Source organism: Petaurus breviceps, unplaced genomic scaffold, assembly GCF_028583685.1.
Source record: "Petaurus breviceps papuanus isolate PSGF00001 unplaced genomic scaffold, PetGlider_PUasm1.0 140, whole genome shotgun sequence".
Lineage (NCBI taxonomy): Eukaryota > Metazoa > Chordata > Mammalia > Diprotodontia > Petauridae > Petaurus > Petaurus breviceps.
In genome coordinates this window covers 34410264-34427742 of record NW_027185698.1, presented here as the reverse complement: position 1 = coordinate 34427742, position 17479 = coordinate 34410264, and the positions used below count along the sequence as shown (strand labels likewise).

The following is a 17479-nucleotide window of genomic DNA, read 5'->3' as shown; positions in this document are numbered from 1 at the left end:
TCTTAACACATTCCTTACTCATACAACTGAGTTAGGGACATGCAACTTGGACCTGGCCTGGGACCCTGCCAACATGTCAGTATAGGGTGAGGATGTACATGCAAACAGCTGCTAAAAAGAAACAGAGCTTTGGGGCTGCATCAGACAAATGATCAACTCCTTTGACATGGCCAACTTTGACCACTAAACAACAATCACTTTTTCCCACTTGTGTCTGCACCTGGGATTTCAACCATGAAAAGAAACCCTGGTCTTGACCTAATCTGGTTTATATATATGTAAATAAATTTGGTTTATTATTTGTAATTATTTTTATTATTTATTTATTATTTTTATTATTTTTCCATTTATAATTCATGATGTAATTGATGATGCACTGCAAAAGATGATGATGGGGCCCCTAAGTGGCACAGTGAATAGCGCACTGGCCCTGGAGTCAATAGGACCTGGGTTCAAGTCTGACCTCAGACACAACACAAAAACTAGCTGTGTGACCTTGGGCAAGTCACTTAACCTCAATTTACCTCCAAAAAGCAAAAAAAAAAGATGATAATGATAAATCGTAGCTAATACTTGTGTAGAACTTTAAAGTTTGTTAAGTGCTTTATATATTTTAACTCATTTGATTCTCACAAAAACTCTATGAAATCAATGCAATTATTACCCCTATTTTACAGATGGCAAAAGAGAAACATGGAGAGGTTAAGGTACTTGCCTTATTAGTAAGTATCTGAAGTTGGACTTGAATTAAGGTCACTGCAGGTCCAGTCCTCTATTAGTTAGACCACCCAGCTGCCTCAGTGGAACTGAAAGAAACCTCTCCCCCTGGCTTTCTTTTTTTCTCCTATTCTGCCTACTGCTGCTAGGATAGTAGAAAAAGCAATAAGTTTTAGAATACAACTCTATAACTACTTCATAACTCTCTTTGTATTTCCCATGATACTTAAAGTGTTCTGTACATAGAAGGTATTTAATAAATAAATGGAGTAGAAGGGGAGAAGAGAACAAAGGCCTTATTTATTTTTCTTCTTTCCTAGAACTTCACATGTTGATCTGCAATAGATGTTTAATAAAATATTGCTTGTTGTATTAAATTGACACAGGATGCTGTAATCCCCTTAATTTCTCCATACAGTAAAATATAGACTTCCAAGCATCAATAACCCCTTTGCTATGTTTTCAGCATAAGATATCAAGGCAGGATCTTTGTGTTCCAAGTGGTTTGTTTCCTTTAAGCAGCTCGAAGAAGGCTCAATAAAACTCCAAGAGGTTTTCTTCATTGTGAGAACAAATAAAAGCATTTTATCCACCCCCTGTAGGCCCAACTAGTCCACATTCCTCTTCTAGCCAACCCCATTTTATCATCTCCCTCACTTAACTTTCCTATTCCAGAATTTATCTGAATTTGCACCAGGTTTGCTACTCCTCCCAGCTAAGAAAGGAGGCATGTTTTGGAAGCACATCTGGCATGACAAAATTTAACAACATGCTTGTTTGGCTAGTCTGAACATAGTGTTTCATCTGGCACAAGGGCCCCAGGGCTAGAGACAAGAGTTCTTGCAGGATGGAGCAAAGCAACCTCCTTTCCAGCCCTAGGTACAAAAATGGAGCTTTACCCACCTACAAGTGAAGTTTTGGAACATTTTCTGAAGACAAAATAGAGAAAGAAGTGAGCACAACCTGCCTGGGCGATGGCTCAAGATTTATTATCTGATCCCTGGAATGTGTGACTTTTCTTCTATCAGCATCCTGCTACTTTCCAAGGGCCATTTCCCTTCTCCCTAAGCCTCTCTGTCAGAATGGGAGATGCAACAACAATCAAATCAGTTTTATTATGTATTAGTCACTATTCTAGGAGAGAGAGTTCTAAACTCGAACAAATGATGGTTTTCAGGGTCTTTGTAGGAAGCAATGTGGGACAGTGGGTAGAACGTGATACTTGGAGTAAGGGTCCTTGGGTTCAAATCCATCTTCAACCACTTAAGAGAATTCTAGCTGAGCCTTAAAGGGGTCTAGGGAGGCCAGGAGACAAACATTAGAAGAGAGAGCATTTCAGGCATGGGTAAACAGCCTGTCCAAAGCATCAAGGTCAGAGTTGAAAAGTCATATATGGAAAACAGCCTGCCCATATAGGACTGACAATAGAGAAGTCCTAAGTTCTTTGAGGGCCAGTTTTCTAATTTATAAAATGGGGGTAATAAGACCGGTACTGTTTACCTCAGGAGGCAATGTGGTATAGTGAATAAATGTTAGGACTTTGAGTTTGCAAGACACTGGTTCAAACATTATCTCTAATGTAGATGTGTGACCTGGCACTTATCCTTTCTAAAACTCAGGCCAATCCTTAAGACTTCTTGACTAAGTTATATATATAATATATCCTAACCTACAATCTAGCCTCTCTTGAAGACCCATAGTGATTAGGAACTTGCTGCCTCCTGTGTCTTCCCCATTTTTTTAAAAGCTCTGACTTCTGGGGGGGGGAGGAGGGAAGGGAAGGGGTGTATTATCAAGAGCTAAGGGCAAGGAGTGCTCAAAGTTAACTTCACTTCTAGGATAACTTTCCATTACTTCCCATCATGTACTCACCATTCCAGATAAATTGATCTAATGTCTGTTCCCCATACACGAAATTTCACCTGATGCTTTGATGCCTTTGAATGTGCTTACCTGGAATAGTCTTTTTCTCATTTTTGTCTTCCGTGATTCCTTCAAAACTCAGTTCACATTTCATTTTTTCCACTCATCATTTCCTTCCCCCACCCTTCTGGACTTCTCCATCATGCCCATGGGCAGGGTACCTTTCCTACTTTCCCCCTCCTCAGTTTCCTTTTGTGAGTTGCTTCCCACATTGGAATGGAAACTCCTTTAGGGCAGGGACATCTTGCCTTTCTTTGTATTTCTAAAGCCTAGTATAGTGCCTATCACATAGTAGGTGCCTAATAAATATTTATTAATAATAATGTCTAGAAAAAATAGTTACTATTAGACTTATATGAGTATTCATGCATTTTCTTATTAAGTATAAGTATTTCCTTATTCTCCCATTTTCCCCCATTGCCCTTCTGCTCCAAATTATTTTGTATTTACTTTGCATAGATTTTGTATTTTCTTTTCAGCTTATATGTCTGCCCCTGAGAGAATGCGAGCTCCCAGAGAACAGGGGTTATTGCCTATTTATCTTTGTATCCTCGATACTTAGCATTGGGTCTGTTGTATAATAAGTAGGTGCTGGATAGAAAGTTGTTGAATGAGTGAGTGTCCTACACCAAAGAAATTGCAGATCTTGACCAAAATGGGAAAAAAGAAATGAACTTCCATCAAGCTGACATTTTCCAGACTACAGAAACTGAAGGTCCCCATTGGGAAAGCCAATTCAACGTGCTATCAGACTCCTTGAAAAGAAGATTCTTGGCAGAATTCAAAATGAAACCACAGAGAGCCAAAGCCAGAGAGATCAGGCCATCACTTTACTTGAGGAAATACATGTCTTTCTTTGTGAGAGTTGAATAGTTATGACCCAAAAGGAATGACTGAAAATCTAGCTGCTTCTTTTTATTGCCTGGAAACTTTAGTTATGCCTTGGAAAGTTCTGTGATAAACTTCTCTCAGTAACTGATTAGCTCAGCAACATCAGCTCTGGTGGTGACAATGTCCTATGGCTCACCCTGACTATCACAGACTATCACTAAGATTACATTCTTAGGGCATAGACCAATGGAACAAAGAAAGTCACAAAAAGCCTGTAGCACTTAACAGCTCTGAAGGAAATTATTGTTGTCCTAATTGGTAAATTTAGGGGGCTTAAAATTGATTTTTTCAAGTTTTAAATACTAGGGAAGACATATACACAATAAGTACATATTTGAGAAACATATAAGGGAACTGAGATTTAGTATCACAGCATCAGAAAGAATCCTCATAGGTAATTTACTCCTATTTTACAAAGAACATTGAGTTTTTAATACCATTCAATGCTCTGAATCTCAATTTCCCTTTTTTCTAAAATGGAAATAATAATACTTTTATTACCTATTTTGCTGACAGGACTGTTGTAAAAACAAAAGGCCATAATGTGATGATTAAAATAATTATATGGCAATTGTTACCATTATCATTATTAGTTCACAGAGAAGGAAACTGAGTCCCAGAAAAGAGACCATAGCCATGTAGGAATTATGATAATAGATCATATTTGTATATTTTAAGGTTTGTAAAGTGCTTTATATATATGCAATTTTTCAGCCTTAAAAGAGCTATCATGATCTCTATTTTGCAGATGAGGAAACTTACAGTAAGAGAGGTTGAGATTCAGGCTTAAATAACTAGTAAGGGCTTTAGGTGAGATTTGCACCTTGAGCATGTTGGCTCCAAGTTCTGTGTTCCATCCTCTATACTGTGAAACCTTTCTATGTAGGAGGTAGAACCAGCACTTGAACTCAGCGCTCTTCTCTGATTTAGCTACAGCATAGCATGTACACAAACAACAAACATTTATTAAGCACTGACTATGAACAAGGTCTTATGCTTATTACTGGGATTACACTCTTATTTTACAGGTCATACCCAGCTTCTTCTAAACTCTTAGCTTACATTCTCTAGGGAAGAGCAAGTATTCCTTACCCAACCACGCAATAATTCATAAGCTGTAACTCCCAGGGACCACCAGTCTACAGGGTAGGAGTACCCTGGACCTCCATCCATAAACACCTGGAAAACTTCTGGAGCTGCCAAAGAGAAAAGAACAAAGGAGATATAGATCATCACACTCACTGTACACAGGTCAATTGGTGCATTTCTCTCTAGTTTGTGTGGGGTGGGTGGCATCATGGACAAAGTGACGGTCTCTCATCTGGGAAGACCTACGGCTCAGGTCCTGCTCTGACCCAAACTAGTTTTGTAGTCCTAAGCAGGTCACATCACCTCTTAGTCCCCTTGGAAATTCATGAAGCCTGCAAGTTGCAGAAAAGATGCCATTCAATCAGTCAATCCTCACATATGAGCTCCACTTACCAGGGAAATCATAAGCCCAGTCCCTGTCCATTGCATGATAAAAATGTTTATTTAAAATCAAATCACAATTCACAATTTTGCTTGAATGCTAAGCTCAGAGTTATGTTCCACCTAAAAGAATGGGGTCCTTGATACAGCTATTTCTACTACTTTCATCTTCGATTCTTTCCTCCTAGACTTGTTGACTCTACCCCAGAGGAAAGTGAAGATACTGATGAGGTGTGAGTACCTATCTGATCTGCAACTAAATCCTGTTGCTACTGTCTTCAATAGGCATAATGACAACCAAATATATAACCTCTCTGATTTTGGAGGGAGGAGGAGGGAAGGGAAGGGAAGGGAAGGGAAGGGAAGGGAAGGGAAGGGAAGGGAAGGGAAGGGAAGGGAAGGCAAAGCAAGACAAGGGAAGAGGGGGATATGGGAGAAGAAATTGCTAAGGATCTTAAGAGACCATAAAATCCAACCCACTCATTTAACAGATTGGTTCATCTAAAACCCTGAGAAATCAAGTTGCGCATCTAAAGTCACACATAGTGGCTTTTCCAGGAATAGAACCCAAGTCTCCTCAGCCTAATGCTATCTCCTTTATTCCAAGGTAATACTCTTAAACCAACTAGCCAAATTTTATGCTTCAAATTCCAGGAATATTTTACCAAATACATGTCATCTCTGACAAATTAATTTGCAAAGATAATTCCATCTTGTATTTGTCAGAGAAGCTAAAATCATAATTGTGCAGCCATAGCATGTTGTCACTAGAAACATTTAAATTCAATTTCCAGGTGAGTTCATTCTGTCTAAAGAAGTACATATTTAGTTTAAAGGGGTTGTACTACATTGTGTCTAAGTCATCCATCCTGAAAACTTATGAAAAAAGATGACATTGTTATTACACTTTATATCTTTAACATCAACAAGACCTTATGCATAGGATGTGATAAACAAATATTCATTGAATAAAGGGTACTTTGGGGGGTAGTGGGTACCCCTTACTTGAGGTCTTCAAATAAAGGCTTGATGAGCAGCTCTTGCCTATATTTTATGATGGAACAGGACTAAAGGAGCATAGAATTCTGAATCAGTTACTCGACAAGCACTTACTGATGTGTTAAATGCTTAAGGGGCACAAAGAATTTTTCTTAAAGTATCTGTTTTCAAGGAGCTCACAGTCTAATACGGGAGACAGCATGAAAAAAAATCCAACTATGTACAAAAAAGATATATACAGGACAACTGGAGATAATAAAAAGAGGAAAGGCAATGGAATGAGAGGGATTAAGAAAGGCTTTAAGTAGATGATAAAATTTTATCTGGGACTTGAAGGAAGCCAGGATGTGGAGATGAGAAAGTAGAGAATTCCAGGAATGGGGGTATAATAGGTGAACATGCCTGGAGATGGGAGATGGAGTGTCTTACGTTAAGAACAGCATGAAGACCAATATCACTAGATTGCAGAGTGCATGGAAAGAAGTAATTTGCAAGAACACTGGGGATGTAGGAGGGCATAATATATGAATGTCTTTGAATGCTAAACAGAAGATTTTATACTTGATCCTGGAAGTGAGAGTCACTAGAGTTTATTTCATTATTATTTTTAAATTTTTTTCTTTATTTTTATTTTTTAGTTTTCAACATTCATTTCCATTTTGAGTTATAAAATTTCTCCCCATCTCTCCCCTACCCCCAACCCAAGATGGCAAGCATATTGAATACCACTTCCCCCAATTTGCCCTCTCTTATATCCTCCCACAAGCTCCCCCTTACTTTATTGTAGGGCAAGATGGACTCCTATGCCTTATTGCCTGTATATCTTACTTCCTGGTTGTATGTAAAAACAATTTTTAACACTTATTTTTAAAACTTTGAGCTCCAGATTCTCTCCCTTCTTCCCTCCTCACCCACCCCCACTAGGAGGACAAACAATTCAATATAGGTTATACATGTGTAGTTATGCAAAACATTTCCATAGTAATAATGTTGTCACTAGAGTTTATTGACTGTGTGTGTGTGGGGCGGGGTATGGTCAGAACTGTGTTTTAAGAAGATCACTTTGATAGTTGAATAGAAGATGTGTTGGAGTGGGTAGAGACTTGTGGCAGGGAGACAAAACAAAAGGCTATCATGAGTAAGGTCCATGAGTAAGGTGATGAGAGCCTTATTAGGGTGGTGGTGGCATCAGGAAAGGTTAAAAAGAGGGTGCATATAAAAAGATGTTACAAAACTAGGAATGATACGACTTGGAAATTGATTGGATATAGTGGGTGAGAAAGAATGAGGAGATAAGGATGACTCTAGTTGTGAGTCTGGGTGACTGGGAAGATGTAGGTGCCCTTGAAAGTAATGGGGAAGTTTAAAAGAGAGGATGTCTTGGGAGGAAAGATAATGAGTTAGTATTAGATATACTGAGTTTAAGATGTCTATAGGTCATCCAGTTTGAAATATCCAATAGACATTTTGAGATATAAGATTGTTGTTTACGAGAGAGTTTGGGGCTTGATAAAATAGGTCCGAGAATTCTAAGATCCTTTGATCATCTTTTGTTATTGGTTGATTTGGTTCTATGCCCATGGCCAATAGTAAGGTAATACTAATTATACCATAAGAAAATTAATAGCAATGCAATACAATAAACATTAAGTGCCTATTATGTGCCAGGAAGTGTGCTAAGTACTGGGGATATAAGTAGGGGAAAAAAAGCCAGTCCCCACCTTTAAGGAGCTTATAATCTAATGGGGAAAACAACACACAAAAGGAAACTGAGAAAGGGGAGGGGCATAATAGTGGTAGAGTCTAAACCAATCAATGAAGCTATGAAAAATAAAGAATTTTCTGGGATTCTGAGTCATCTTCAAAGGGAGACTTTGGGAGTTGTTTACCTCAGAGGCAACTGAGGATACCAATGAACTGAGGAAAAGTGAAAGTAACTTCATAGAATCAAAGACTTAGAACTGCAAGAGAACTCCGAGGTCATCTAGTCCAATTCTGTCGTTTTCCAGATTAGGAAACTGGTTCTGTGATGGGAAATAACTTGCCTATGGTCACAGTCTGAGGTAGAGCTAGGGTCTGAAACTAGGTCGCCAAATCCAACACTATTTCCACTGCCTCCTTCTTAAACAAAAGATGATAATCAGTGCTATGGCATCGAAATTCATAATCAAATATTTGAGGAATTTTAATTCGTTTCAGTTTTCGTTAGGACAAAAGTATATATATAAAAGTATATACTGCAAACTAATTGCATTGGTTTGGGAGTCAGGAGAACAGTCATGGTTCTAGGTCTGACCATTACTAGCCATGTGACCTTGGACAAGGAACCTCAGTTTCCTGGGTAAAATTAAGAGATTCAGCTATTTGTTCTTATATCTCTTCAAGTTTTAAACACTCTCTGTTCTAAGGCACCTTCTAGCTATTATATCCACTGTACTAAAACCCCTTCCTGCAATGACAGTCTGTCTTCTAAGGGCCCTTCAAATGTGTTCTGAAGTCCCTCTTTTAGCTCTAACTTTCTATTGTTCTAAAGTCACTTCCATCATTGACTCCCTATAAGGCAATATCATGACAATCTTTATGGGAGGTACAGGACCTAAGGCAAACTCTAAGGAGCAGTGGATCCAGGGGAAATTACACTCTATTTTTTCCTGTACTACCCAAATCCAGAGAATAAAATGAGAACTCACACTTCAATTTCTCTTTAAAAATTTACAAAGCACGCACCTTACAGCAATTCTGTGGGTGTACACAGTACAAGAATTATTGTTCCAACTTCACAGTTGAAGAAAATGAAGTCTGGAGAGGTGAAATAACTTGTCCAACATCTTATCACTAGTAAATGTCCATACTAAAATGGGACCCAGGTCTTCCATTCTCCACGATATCTTGTGCATCTGAGCAGAGACATGTGCTCTACACTCTGGGTCCCCCATGCCTTGTACAGTGTGGGACACTCAATGGATATTTAAGTAACAGAGTTCTCCCAGACCAACTTTAATTCAGAACAATTTCATGGAGGGTGTCCTCAGGTTGGAGAAAGGCAATGGAAACTAGGCCACTAGTTAGCCTAGTAGGATTTGGAGAGAAAACTGAACCACAGTCCTTGGCATAGTTCCAGAACCCTTCTTCCCCTAACCTAGACCTCTCTCCAAGAGGCTCTTCGTCTCTTGGAGACCAGTAAAATTGTTCTTCACATAATCAGACTATTCAAGAACCCTTTATTAAGGACTGTTTTTGTGCTAAGTTCTAGGGGATACACAAATACAAATGAAATGGCCTTTGCCCTAGAGGTGTCTACATTCTATTGCCTCCACAGATTTAACCAAAGGCTCCATTTAATAATAATTTTTAAAAGACAGATGAAAGTTGATCTTGACTTTTGTTCTCTCCAACTTGGCTGCTTATGTACAAACTCAGTGGAAACCCTCATAGCTCTGCCATCATCTGCCCAGTGGTATGCCAATATCAATTCTCAAGTCGTTCTAAACATTGCCATGAGTAGTTGAGTAATTCTGCCAGCATAGGTTTTAAATAGAAAGTAAGAATTAAGCCTGAGAGGTGGCATGTAATCAGTTATTCAGAAATGCATTGATGTGGAGTGTAAAATTAAAGAAAGCCAATTCCCTCCCTTCCCCCCACCCCCGCCTTGTAAATGTCAACATGAACTTGGTTGGACTATACGTATTACACTAAACACTGCCAAACTGAGAAGACTTTTTCACTGTTCAAAAAAAAAAGAGCAAACCCACTAATGATGATCATTATGAGCTTCCTGATTTAGCTCTCAGAATATAACTGAAAGCTGGGATTGCTGTGACTGGGTGCAAAATGCTGTTTAGTGACTAGACCTGCTGAGCCTAAAATCCTTCAGCTTTAGGTTGGATTTGAAATGTTATTAGATTTGTTTTATTCTTGACTGGAAATCCTGCAATAAATGTCGTCAATCCAAGTATGCTAGAATGGGAAAGGGGGAAGAAAATACTTTTGCATACAGGATGTTCAAGTGGGGCAATGTCCTAGATCACAGTACATAAAGGCTGGGAGGTGGAAGGACTTCAGAGATGATCTCATTCCCTCATCAGTCAGTCAATCAGTTCACTATTTTCCAGTCGCTGGTGATACAAAGCTAAGCACTGGGGAGACAAAGAAAGGCATAACCTTCCTTCACAAGTTGAAGCTCTGCTGCATCTTTCCAGGGCCCTCAGTAGCTCAGGAGTCACTTAGTAGTAACAGCTTGGAGATAGGAGATTCTCCAAATGGGAAGAAAACCAGTCAATTGATAAACATTTATTACATGTCTTCTATGTGTCATACATAGTGCTAAGTGCTGGAAATAGAAAGGCAAAAAAAGACAGCCCCTGCCCCCAAGGGGCTCATATTCTAATGAGGGAGACAGCATACAAACAAGAATGTACAAACAAGTTAAATAAAGGATAAAATTGGAGACAATCTCAAGGGAAGGCCCTAACATTAAGTAGGGATAAGAAAGGCTTTTTGTAAAAGGTGGGATTTTAGCTGAGTCTTGAAGGAAGCTAAGGCATCTGGGAGGCAGAGATGAGAAAGGAGAGAGTTCTAAGCATGGGGGACAGCCTGTGAAAATACTCAGAGTCAGTGGATAAACTATCAAGCTTGAGGAACAGCAAGGAAGTCAGTGTCACTGGATGGCAGAATATGTATGTTGTGGCAAGTGGGGGGAGTAAGGTGTTGACCAGAAAGGTAGAAAGAAGCTGTTCTAGAAGGTTTTAAAAGCCAAACAGAGGATTTCAATTTTATCCTGGAGGTTATAGGGAGCCCCTGGAGATTACTGAATTGGGGAATTATATGTTTCAACTGGCCTTTAAAGGAGATCAATATGACAGTTAAGTGGAAGATGGACTAGAGTGGGAGGAGGTGAGATCTGAGATGAGAGAGCCAGTAGAAATCTACTGCAATAGTCCACGTGTGAGGTGATAAGGGCCTGTACCAAGATGGTGGAAGAGTCAGAAAATAGAAGGGGGCATATGAGAAATGTTACAAAGATAGAAATGACAGGACTGCACTTGATTGGTTATGGGAGGTGAGTGAGTAAGGGGTGAAGGATGACATTTCAATTTCAAGCCTCAGTGGGAGGAAAATCATACCTTCATTTTACAAATGCAGAAAATCAGGTCTTAATTTATTTGCCTGAAGACTGCAAATGGTAGAGCAAAGACCAGAACCCAGGTCTTCCTTTATAGTGTTGTGCTGATTTTGTTTTTGTCCCTTTGGTCTAGTAGAATGAGCTCTGAACTTGGTATCAGAAGAATTCCAAGCGCTGAACCTTGTTGCCATGTATGGAAAGAACTCTGGAACTGACATCAAGACCTCCAGCAACACTGAGATGGTCCATATCTTTGTATATCCCCCCTACAGGGCAGGGTCTGGGGCTGGACTTTGAACTCCAAGTTTATGCCACTTTCTACCCATGTGACCTTGAACAAGTCATTTAACCTGTTTTTGCTTCAGTTTTCTGACAAATGAGAAGGTTGGACTAGATGACCTCTAAGCTCACTTGAAGTTCTAAATCTAGGATCCTATGTAGTGTGATTTTAAGTTAATTACTTATCCTCACATGGAGATAACAGCAAATAGACCACCTACCTACCTACTAAGTCATGTGACATTGGATAAATTACTGATAACGTCCTCAAGTGGAGAAAATAATAATTATACTACACACAGAAGGTAAAGTATAAACCAATTCTTATCAACAATTCCAAGCCTATGTAAGAGGAAATTGGGCCTGGCCATTTGACCACGTGCACCTTTGGCGTATTTGAAAACTGTAAAATGCCATCCAACTGGTAGTTTTTTTTTTTCTCAGTTTCACTTCCAACTTTAAATGTATGGTCTTCATGATTTTATACTGTGCTGTTATTTAACTCCAAATCATATGTGGGAGAATACCAGGTAGAAAGAACCAAATGGTGAGGAAGCTCGAAAACAGGCTAGGCCAGGATTGGTTGAAGGAATTGGGACCATGTAACCTCAAGAAGAAGGGGCTCAGTGAGAAGGGGGTGAATATAGGAGTTATCAGCTCTCTGTAGGGTCATCAAATGGAAAGACTAGACTCATGTTCCTTGGCCCAAGAAGGGGAAATTAAAATGAATGGACTGAAAATACAGAGAAACAGACTTTCTATTGGCATAAGGAAAATATTTCCTAATGGTTAAAACTATTCAGAAGTGGAATGGTCTGCTTATTACCTGCCTTAATTTTTCTTGAGGCTGTACTATGGACTCTTCACAGATTTCCTCTACAATGGCCCAGAAACCACATAACCCTAGGAAATCACTCTACTTTTGGACTTCATACATTGGATGTATCCCATCAGTCCTACAGCCTCTCCCTTTGAGTGGCCAGTTCCTACAAAACCTCTATCTTAAGGATCAGGTGAGTCATGTCTTCCTTCTGCTCCAGGTTGCCCTTTTGGGCTCAGACTTTCTCTGCCATGGCACTGTGATAGGTATTTTTGGGTTCCCCTTAATTTCAGATTCATTTTATATGTGTCCTTCCCCCATTAGAATATAAGCTCCTTGAGGCCAAGGGCTGTCTTGCTTTCTGTTTGTATTTGTATCCATAAAGTCTAGCACCGTGCATAGCACATGGTAAGTGGTTAACAAACTCTTGTTGACAACTCAAGTGCTAGTGAGCTAGCCAACACTGTTGGCCTTTGTACAGATCTTGATTGAGAAATTGCCAGAATATTTTAGAAAAGGATTTCTTCTTGGCTGTAGACTGGACTAGAAGACCTCAAAGGTACCTTCCAACTGCGAGTTTAATAATAACGATGATGATGATGATGATGATGATTTAATCTTATACAGATTGTAGGTAGACATACTGAATTTGGGTTGCTGGTAGAAATCTGACTCATTAAAGATTATTAGTTAGAAATGTATGGGCGATGCCAGTCACATCCAGAGAAAGAATTATGGAATCGGAATGCAGAGTGAAGCAAACTATTTTCTTTTTTGTTTTATTTTTTTCTTTCTAATGGCTTCCCTCATTCAATATACTTCTCCTATGCAACATGACTAATGTGAAAATGTGTTCAATAGGAATGTATGTGCCAAACCCATATTGGATTGCAGGCTGCCTTGTGGAGGAAGGGGGAGAAAATTTAAAACTTATGGAAGTGATTACTGAAAACTAAAAATAAATAACTTAACTAAATAACTTAATTAAAAAAATAAGTGATAAGATGAATATCTGGGAACCAGCGGAAAAACCAGTAACTAAGGATATCATCTAAAGAGGACATGAGAATGGGGATGGATACAATTGTCAAGGGAGGCTTTTCTTGATCAGCCCAGTCACTAATGTCTTCCCTGCAAAATAATCTTTTTCTATTTTATATACATTTCAGATATACCTATATATCTACATGCTGTCTTCCTTCACTAGACTATAAGTTCTTTGAGGACAGGACTACTTTTGCATTTGTCTTTTTGTCACCTATTCCTAACACACTGCTTGGCAGATATTTTCAGACCTCCAGCAACACTGACATGGTCCATATCTTTGTATACAGAACTGACATTTAATAAATGATTGTTTGTTTTATTACTGGAGAGACTATAAAAGGAACAAAGACAGGATCTTGGAGAATGACAATAGTTAGGAATTGGAAATAGGGGATCTAGCCCATGAGAGAAACAAAGAAGAAAAACCAGAAAAGTGTGGATCATAGAAGGAAAGTAAGTGACCATTTATTATATGATTGTGGGCAGGTCATTTTCACCTGTCTTTTCCCCTTCTCTAATCTCTTGGATTAGATGAACTCTAAGGTCTCTTACAATATCAAAACCCTATGAAGGAGAGGGCTGAGGTGTTAAAAATAACTATTCCATACACCACAAGATAAGATGTTAAGATAGTGTGTGCAAATGTGAGTATTTTCTCCACAAATCTGAATCTTCCTACACCCAACCAAGTGAATACTGAGTGTCAAATGACAGACTTGTAGATTTCAGTCACTTAAGCTCTTCAGCTCAAAGACCCCACAAAGAGTTCACAGAATATTAAATGCACCAGTTCAGTTAATGATTTGGTGAATAAAGTCCCAGAGGGCAAACTCTCAAGACAACCCAGGGAAAGATATTGCATAGAGTCAGATTTTTATTAATTAAAATAACAGATGGAATGTGCAATTTTTAAGTGTCCCAGATAAAGGATCATGTGAAGTCCCCAGAGCCCATGCAGAGTTTTGTTAACCTCCACACCAAGGCTGATTAATATGATGAATTGAATATATGAATACATTATCAACATGTAAGTTGCTACATGCAAAAGAAGAGGATATAAGAAAAATGCAGGCTCAATCAGGAGCTAATTTTTTTTGGATATTCTCAGACCTGCAGCAACACTGACATGGTCCATGTCTTTATATATCTACAGAATAGGGCAGGGTCTGGGGCTGCCTCTGTGATCCAGGAGCCATTTATAGCACCTGGAATTTTATTCAGTTAACTGCCAGAAGGTGACTTCCATTGCCCTGGAAATTGGAACTGTTCGAGTCTACCTACTCAGTCCCATCCAATCTGTCCAATTTAAGGGCCTTTTGACTTCAGAGGCAGCTAAGTGGCATAAAGTGCAGAGCCTGAAGTCATGAACACATGACTTTCTGCGTTCAAATCTGGCCTCCGATACTTATCAGCTATGTGACCTGAGTTACTTAACCCTATTTGCCTCAATTTCTCATCTGTGAAATGGGCTGGAGAAGGAAATGGCAAACCACTCCAGTATCTCTGCCAAGAAACCCCCAAATGAGGTCATGAAGAGTTAGGCATGACTGAAAACAACTGAACAACAAAAATGACCTAAGAGAAACCATGCCTGAGAAAAGAAGAAATGATTCATATTACAAGGGTTCTTAATCTGGTGTTTGTGTCTTGTGTTGTTATTGCATTAATTATTATTATATTTCAGTAGAATTGGTTTAATTTATATTAAAGATCTAGGAGAGTGATTCTCACCAATGGGTTAAACACATACAAATATTCACATACATATCCTCTCCAATGCTGCATTTGCTTTCGAATTAGGAATAATCCATTATCCCAAAAGGTATGAATTCCTAATGTCAATACTTCAAGAATCTGTAACATCATTAATCTTGCCACCAGAGACACATAGCATTTCCCTTCCATCTTAATAGATTGTTTTCAAGGAGTGCTGTAGTTAAAAAATTCATCAGCCTATGGCCAATGCTCTCCCACCTTAGCTCAGCAGGTTCTCAGGAAACAGGTTTATAATATGTATTTCTAATTCATTAGTTCCCAAGGGTATTATAGTAATGCCCTATTATAGACTTCCTCAGGAAAGAGGTCTATAAGTCCCCCCGCCAATTCATTAATTCCCACTGGTATAAAAGGCATGGGTAACTTACAGGAGGGAAAGTATTTTGGAGAAAAAATGAGAGAGGTTTCTGGTGTTCCTTAAGTCACCTCATGTAGGTAAATACCTACTTTACCTATGTGTAAAGCTGATTTTATTGTATTTCCCTGTGTATCAGAAACATTTTATCAGTGGTTGTTTAATGAATGATATTGAATGGAATTTAGATATCTCTTTAAGGAAACAAGGAAGCAAGCATTTGTGAAGTACTTATAAAACATCCAAAGGCAGTGTGGTGGCATAGTGGATAGAGCACTGGGCTTGGAAGAGTCAATTAGGAAGAGTCATCTTCAGTGAGTTCAGGCTGGACCTCAGACACTTACTAGCTGTGTGACCCTGGGCAAGTCACTTAATCCTGTTTGCCTTAGTTTCCTCATCTGCAAAATGAGCTGGAGAAGGAAATGGTGAACCACTCCAGTATCCTTGTCAAGAAAACCCCAAAGGAGGGGTGGCTAGGTGGCATAGTGAATAGAGCACTGGCCCTGGAGTCAGGAGGACTTGAGTTCAAATATTGCCTCAGACACTTAACACTTACTAGCTGTGTGACCTTGGGTAAGTCACTTAACCCCAATTACCCTGCCCTCCCCCTTCCAAAAAAAAAAACCCAAAGGGGTCACAAAGAGTTGGACAGAACTGAAACTACTGAACAGCAGCAGTTTAATACATTCATATGCTGAACACTGTACAAATATAATCTCATTTATTTTCTTTTCTTGGTCTCTTTGGAGGGGGAAAGGCAGAGCAATTGGGGTAAAGTGAGTTGTCCAAGGTCACACAGGTAGTAAGTGTTAAGTGTCAGAGGCCAAATTTGAACTCAGCTCCTCCTGACTCCAGGGCCTGTGCTCTATTTACTGGGCCAGCTAGTTGCCCCAGTCTCATTGATTTTCACAACAAACCTGGGAGATAGATGCTATTAGTACTGTCCCCATTTAACAGTTGAAGAAACTGAGGCATAAAGAAGAAAGTGACCTGCCCAGGATCACATAGCAAATGTCAGAGGCCAGATTTGATCTCAAGTCTTTCTGATTCCAGGCCCAGTGATCTATCCATTGCCCCCACCTAGCAATAAGTGAAGAAATGGAATGAGTAATTTAGTTAAATAGTTCTCCCAGACATGCCATTGTGGTTCCCTGAGGGGAAAAATGATACTGTCGCAAGGAACATCTAACTTATTTAAAGAGAAAATTAGTTCTTGCCTTTCATTGTATTTACAACACACTGCATAGTGCCTGGTATATAGTAAGGGCTTAATAAATGCATATTGTTCAAATAATTGATAAGGCACAGAGACAATATTTTGCAGCTCCTGGCTCAGTGACACTGATCTAGACCAAAGACCACCCAGATATAGAGTATCCAGAATGAGGGAGGTGAGAGTCCTGCTGTTCTCTATCCTTATCATATCACAAGTAGAATACCATGCTATATTCTGGGTAAGATATTTAAAATAGTGACTAATAAGTGGGAGCTGGTATGAAGAGGCTTGAGCAGTATGGGAAGAGCTCTTGAAATCATGCTCTATAAGGTGCACTATAGGCATTGGGGATGTTTAACTTGGGGAAGAGAGCATGTAAGAAGGGACACTGGAGTGGCTAGGTGGAGCAATGAATAGAGCACTGGCCCTGGAGTCAGGAGGACCTGAGTTCAAATCCAGCCTCAGACACTTATCACAAAACTAGCCATGTAACCTGGGGCAAGTCACTTAACCCCAAATGCCCTACCTTGCCCCCTCCAAAAGCAAAGAAAAAAAAAGGGACACCAAGTTATTTTCAAATATTTGAAGGAATTAGACTTCTTCCTCTGAGTGACCCTAGAGAGCAGAACTGGGAATAATCTTTTGAAGTTGTAGAGAGGTGGATTTTAGCTACATATAAAGATAAACTTCCTAACAGCCCCCTATTTCCAATACTGAAATTCAGAACAGCTCGGGTAGGTAAGGACCTTCCAATCACTGGAAATTTTCAAATTACAACTGCATGATCATTAGTTGGGAATGTTAAAAAATAAATTTCTTGGTCATGTGTAGACAAATTGGGCTAGATGACCTAAGAAACTCCTT

General features: G+C 39.3%; 1 protein-coding gene across 1 annotated transcript in view; it reads right to left on the bottom strand.

Moving 5' to 3' along the window:
- Positions 1-17479, bottom strand: part of STK32B (serine/threonine kinase 32B) — a 378978-nt gene that overhangs the window by 38630 nt on the left and 322869 nt on the right. Inside the window, exon 7 of the mRNA XM_069074008.1 lies at positions 4624-4727. Within this exon, the coding sequence (XP_068930109.1) occupies positions 4624-4727 (104 nt within the window). The remainder of the gene's footprint in view (positions 1-4623; positions 4728-17479) is intronic.